Here is a 6836-nt window from a genome sequence, read left to right as displayed (position 1 = left end):
TTGATTTTTTGATCTGATCAATTAGTATTTTCCAACCGAATATGAAGTACTGTGCAAAAACATCTTCAAGCCCTCCTTCAAAGAGATTACTCCTGTAACTCTACCTGTCTAGAAATTCTGGACCTGCCACTGGAATACAGTAAGATACCCATTAAGTGGTAGCTTTTGTTTTCAATTGATTTGCTTCTGAATGCCTTCGGAGAAGGAAAGGGAATTAGTAAAAGCTTCTGTCCTTCTGATTATTCTCAGTCTTAGTTGACTCTCTCCTTTTGGTTGGCCCTTCACCATGACTCTAACCCAAATGCTCTCCTTGAGAGCTCTCATCTACTTCCATGGTATTATCCTTGTATGCCAACCATTTCCACATCTTTTTCTCTAGCCTCTGTTTCATGAAATAGTTCTTTAGTTTCTGCATTTTCAATAGGTCTAAAACTAAACTCACTCTCTCCACCTTCCTTTTTTTCCCTTTTTAAATGACATACGTCCTATGCACAAAAGTGCATAAAAGCAGGGATTCCTAGTGTATCTTTGAGTTTTAGCCCCATGTTTTCGTTGAATTTTGTGATATTTGTTTGTTCAGTTTTTAAAAGGGTAATAAAATGAACACTCAATATCCAACCTAGTAGAAGAACATTACAAATAACCTTTAAAGCCCCTTGAGTCTTTTCTCTATTAACTCTTTAACTTTCAAACCAGCTTCTCTTTTTGCCTTCCATTCATTGGTTAATGGCATCACTAGCCACCTGGTTAGTCAAACTAGAGGCCTTAGAGTCATTTTTGCCTGTTTCTCCTTCATTCTCCATAACCATTTGGTCATTAGGTCCTATAAATTCTGCTTTATGGTTAGCCCTTGGCTTGAGCCCCTTCCCCTCATGTTCTTCAAGCCCACATCTCTTGAATAGTCTTTTGGAGTATGCTTAGTGTATGTAGTCTCCTTGCTCTCCCTTCAATGCATTTGCTACATTGTCTCTAATTTTTAAATTATAGAACAGGTTTTTCATTCTCTCGTTTCTCTTGAGGAGTGTTGCTTCATGCAGTGATTATTAACCCTGGCTGCACATCAGTATAGCCAGTGAAGTGTTTCAAAATGTAGATGGCTTGTTTTGCTCTTCTAATCATGAATTTAGATGAGGCCACTTCCCCCATAATCTTGTGATGTTACCATCCCTAGAGATTCTGATTGAGTATTTAATTTTTAGCTGACAGGTGTTAGCTGAATGTCACTGAAATTACCCATCGCTTGAGCATATGCCTCATCCCTCCTCATCCATATTTTCAGTCTGTGTTCTTTTCAACTTCAAGGCAAACTATTTCCAAGGAATTCTTTTGATTTTGTTTTAATTTTCCTCTTGGTAACAGTTTACATAAAGATTCTTTTTATGAATGACTTGAGAGCCAAAAAATATGTTAAGGAATTGATTCCCAGTGTTTTTGAGTTATTATGCATTGTTGCTTATTGAATTTTTGGTATACCTTTTAATATTAAAATGAGTTTTAAATTCGAAAATAGAATCATTTTAATAAAGAGAACATTTCCTGATACTGCTTTGGTGCAAAATAAGGCAGGGAAGTCAGTGGTGGTATGATGCATAATATATCTTCTGAAATTAACAGAGGAGTCTTGTCTTTGTTGACTTGATGTAATTTATTGATTTGGAGTTAGAACTTTTCTCATGCTGGTACAATTCCTGGAGCACATAGTAGATGTTTAATGAGTGACTAAAATGAATAAAAGTCACAACTCCGTCTCAACCTCTAGTATAATATCATTCTAATTCTCACAGAGCATTTTGAAAAATAATTAGTTTTCCCCTTAACAAAAAATAATACTCTTAGTCATTACCAAAAACTTGAAAATTGCAAAAAGATATAAATTAGAAAATAAAAATTACTAGTTATTCACCATCCAGAGATGACAAATATTATTATTTTCTAAAAGTTTTACTGAAATAAAATTAACATACCATACAGCTCACCTAAAGGGTACAATTCAGTGGTCTTTAGTGTATTTGCAGAGCGTACAACCATCACCACCATCAATTTTAGAACATTTTCATCACTCCATGAAGAAACCCCATACCCACTAACACTCACTCCTCATTTTTTTTTTTTGCGGTACACGGGCCTCTCACTGTTGTGGCCTCTCCCGTTGCGGAGCACAGGCTCCGGACGCACAGGCTCAGCGGCCATGGCTCACGGTCCCAGCCGCTCCGCGGCATGTGGGATCTTCCCGGACTGGGACACGAACCCGTGTCCCCTGCATCGGCAGGCGGACTCTCAACCACTGCGCCACCAGGGAAGCCCTGAACGGAATTTTAATACCAGAGTTTTCAGAAACACATCCTTGGAAATTACAGAGGAAACACTGTATTAATAAAAGGTATTATTAGATATTATTCCCCTACTCAAGTGTAGGTTTTTGTAATCAGGCAAATATATTTTAAAATATGCTACCAATAAGTAGGAAAACTGTATTGGAAAACTTCACAGAATTTTTTAAATTTTTAATTTAAAAGAGCCAGTCAACATGGGAAGATAAGAGTTAACTAGTGTAGCTTTTTAAAATGGAGGATGAGAAAATAAATAAAATGGAGGATGATCTGTTTATGACATGATCTCTAAAAAAGCTAATTGTGGTGTCATAATTAGGATTATATTACTTCTGGTAATGCAATGGTAAAGGAGATAAACTGAAACATCTATCAGATAACTGAATCTTATCTCTTACCTGAAGAATATTTACTTATGCAATAATAATTTGGTATAATGAGTATGGGATAAGAAGTTAAAAGTTCTGGATTTTTTCTACGAAGTGATTGCTCTTCCAGCTTACATAACCATATAATTGTAAAAAACAGAAAATTATGGTAAGTACATTTTTTCAGTTCCATCAGGTATTGGTAGTAAGTTTTTAGGTTATAATTTACCAAATTTTACCTGAATGGAAGTGTAGTGTTTAATGTAGAGCTCAACCTGGAATATCTCTTTGCCAGTGATAGGTCCTTGAGTGCCTTTTCCCTTCCTGCTTCTTTTGACTCCCCTCATCTTTCCACTTTCTCTATGTTGAATGAGTCAGCTCTTTGTCCTCCTGTTTCTATTATTTTTAATCTTCTGTTTACTCTATAGATAGGATCTAGTCTAGGTAATCTTGGTTGACTAAATTAGACCAATTAGCTTGGAAGAGTTACCAAAACAGCTGTTTTGAACACTGAACTTTTCTGCCAGTATTGCTTATATTTCTTAACCTGGTTTTCAGAGCCCTTTACAACCTGTATTTCCTTCTAACTATGTAGCCCTCTGTCCTGATGAGAATGTTTTATTTACTGTCTTCAAAATAGTACTCAATAATCTATAAGTAAAATGTATACATAAGATATGAATATGTCCGAGGCTCTTCCATGTCTCCATTTCTGCTTATGCCATTTCACCTTCTTCAAACTCCCTTTTGTCCTTTTCTCCACCTATCCAACTACTACCCTATTTCAGGATCAAATTCATGTTCAGCCTTCTCAATAAGGCCTGTTCTGTCTACTTGAGCTTATTTTTTTTCCTTTGAATTTTTACAGAAATAATCATTGGCAGTTGACCATAAAATTTTATTGCTAGTTTGAACTACTACTTTTCTGGTGTTAGTCAAGGTTCTCCACAGAAACAGAACCAATCGGATATGTGTGTGCACACACACAGACACACACACACACACACATAAAAAGAGATGTGTTATAAGGAATTGGCTCACATGATCATGGAGGCTGATGAGTCCTAAGATCCACAGGGTGACTTGGCAAGCTGGAGACCCAGGAGAGCTAAGCTGATGGTGTATTTCTAGTCAGCAGTCTGGCAGGCTTGAGACCCAGGAAGAGCTGATGTTTCAATTTGAGTCTGAAGGCAGAAGAAAGCCTATGTCCCAGTTAGAAGGCAGTCAGGCAGAGGAATTCCTAGATTCACTTTATTTTGCTGCTTATTCATGTGCCTTGTCTTGCTAGCTAGTAGGTAAGCAACTTGAGGGCAGGAATTTCACTTACCACCCATGAGTCCTTGCATCCTGACTTACGTGTAATAGGTATATCTACCTATTTTATAAAACCGTAACATTTTAGAGCTGGAAGGGGCCTTAGAGGTTATCTTGTTTTAGAGTTGGGGAATCAAGAACAGCCTTTTAATAATACACCTCCTTCCTTAGTTTTTAGAAGAATGAAATGAGATAATGCAATGTTCATGAAAAGTTAAGTGATTTACTAATTTTAAAACTTTTTTTTTCACTTAGGGCATAAATCAAGATAGTTGTCCTTTAATTAGACAATATTCCTGGGTGGAGATTTCACCTTTTTCTTTCTTTGTCTTTCTCACCCTTTTTTTCATTTAAAAATGTACGTAACATATCAGTCAGTTATTCATATTTACAAGTATGTCCAAAATGAATACATTTAATTTGAGATGTCATCATTTCTTCAAAGCATATTATCTGACATGTTAAATTTGCTGATTCATACAGAATATTCCAGTTAGGTATTCAAATATAAGGCATCATAACCAAGTGGTAGCTTCAGCTTCTGGACCTGACAGTATTGAAGATGCAGGTTGAGGCTATAGAAGTTGAAGTTACAGTATCTAAACACTAGAGTACTTTAATTTGAACTTATTCTTCTTTAGAAGTCTTCAGGTATGGGAACTGGTGTTGATTGTTTATAGATGTTTTAATTTTTTTCCTTCCTAGAGTTCCTTGTAATCACGCCTTAAAGTCTTCAGGATGGTACTAGCAGACCTTGGAAGAAAAATAACATCAGCATTACGCTCATTGAGCAATGCCACCATTATCAATGAAGAGGTATGTAAAATATGTAAAATACATGTGATTGTACGTCATCACTAGCATTGGAGATGGATGATTAGTAATCTCTGTGTAAATACCAGTAGATAAAACCCAGAAATGGATACACTAGATAGCATTTTTTATTGAGAAATCAACTGTCTTAATTTCAACTTTCAGTAATGAATTACCCCCCAAGAAACAAAACAAAAACCACCTTAACTTACATGTAATAATGATATACCTTTTATATTTTGAAAATGGCTTAGACCTGGAAATATACTTTTGCTTTCTCTCTTGACATAGGCCTAAAACTTTAGTATCCTGCTTCTTGGCTAGGCATGCATGTATCTGACCTTTTCTCCTTGACTTTTATTTAACATTCTTATAAAAGGCTAGTATTTCCATCTTGACTACTTTGATTCATTCCCTCTGTAATCCTCATTCAGTTATTTTGGAAATTTTGTAAGCTGACTCCTTATATGGTATCTGAAATACTTTTCCTCCAGGTTTTATTATTTTAAGTTTAAGGTATTTCTTTCTCCCATTTTTTTCTCCACACATTGTATCTTAATGGTTTGTCAACTGAAAAAAGAAGATTATAGTAAACTTTATATTTTGTGGTACCAATGGGAAAGTACTGAAGTTGGTTTTAGAAGACCTTGTTTAGCATCCCATTAAACAAATGGTAGAGATTTGAGCAAGTCAGCTTCAGATTTCTTAATGTATAAAATGAGAAAATAGCATTTACCTTTCAAGATGATTTTAAGGATCAAATGAAATAATAGATAAAAAGTACTTTCTAACTTGGAGGTTTAAAAAAATTCTAAGATAGAATTTGATATCAACACTTTAATAAGCTAATGGAATTAAATAATTTGGGGACCATCTTTGAGCTCAGCTAGTCCAGCCTCTCATTTAACAGCAACGGAAAGTCAGTTTCACATGTTTATTTATTGGAAGAACCAGGATTAGAATCTTTTTTCTAATTCCTGTTTTTCTAATTTTCCTAATTCCAAGGCTTTTTCTAATAATTATTATTAAGTAATAAATCGTAATTTAAACCATTGTTTAGCCTTTGAAATTCTGAACAAATAAAACAACAGCTTTCCAAACAATTTTCCCTGTTGCATAACCCTTATGCTGTTTGTGTTTATGGTAGGAAAAAAAAAAAAAAGAAACCAGGGAGAAGTGGTTGGTGGGAAGTAAAATAACAGATGTTGCTTGAATTGGCAGTTGTTTCTCTGTTCTTGGTACTGTGCTACTAGGGAATTAACAAGGAGAAATCCCTCTAATGAGAGATCAGTTCCATTTTTATCAATCCCTTTAATGAGGGATAGAAATCTGATAAGCCGCTATATGACATATGACCGAAGTTGATGATGAGAATTCATTCAAGAAGTAATTGAGGGCCTACATTTTGGCAAACATTTTTGCTGGCACCAGGGCTATAGCAGTAAACAATGTAGACTAAAATTCCTGTTCTCATGGAGCTTACATTCTAATCTGTAAACACTGATTTCCATGAGCAGCTAAGGGCTCATCTTTTTTAGAGATTTTATAGCTTGTGACCTTTTAACCACAGTGCCTTGCACCTCAACAAATATATGATGATATTGAGTTATTAATGGGGGATAGTTTCCTTTTCAACTTTGTTCCTCTGCTCTGAGTGGAAGTAGTAAGGCTGCTAGGTCAGACTGAGTCATTTTCTTTTGTCACATTTTCCTCCATGATAGTCCAGTTAAGCAGATGTTGTGAATATACATTGCTGCATATCAGCAACAGGAATTCAATGACATAGAAAACTTCAGTGGCAACATGTATTGTGTAGTAACGTTTTGGCTTGTATATCGTCTTTACTATTATTACTTTTAACATAGGGATAAAATTGTGACGGTTAATACCTGGTTGAATAAAACGAAATGGAATGTCTTTTTTTTGGCCGTGCTGCATGGCTTGCGGATCTTAGTTCCCCTACCAAGGATCGAACCCCTGCCCCCTGCAGTGGAAGCTCAGAGTCCTAACC

At 35.6% G+C, this 6836-nt stretch overlaps 1 protein-coding gene across 2 annotated transcripts in view; it reads left to right on the top strand.

Moving 5' to 3' along the window:
- The window catches only part of LOC132488306 (signal recognition particle subunit SRP54), a 72012-nt gene that overhangs the window by 1430 nt on the left and 63746 nt on the right, over positions 1-6836 (top strand). For both annotated transcript variants that reach the window (XM_060096317.1, XM_060096314.1), the window contains exon 2: positions 4718-4828. In XM_060096317.1, the coding sequence (XP_059952300.1) occupies positions 4751-4828 (78 nt within the window). In that variant the 5' untranslated portion in view covers positions 4718-4750. The remainder of the gene's footprint in view (positions 1-4717; positions 4829-6836) is intronic.

Source organism: Mesoplodon densirostris, chromosome 4 (assembly GCF_025265405.1).
Source record: "Mesoplodon densirostris isolate mMesDen1 chromosome 4, mMesDen1 primary haplotype, whole genome shotgun sequence".
In the NCBI taxonomy this organism is placed as follows: domain Eukaryota; kingdom Metazoa; phylum Chordata; class Mammalia; order Artiodactyla; family Ziphiidae; genus Mesoplodon; species Mesoplodon densirostris.
The sequence above is the reverse complement of the archived record's forward strand: the minus strand, read 5'-3'. Positions and strand labels throughout refer to the sequence as shown.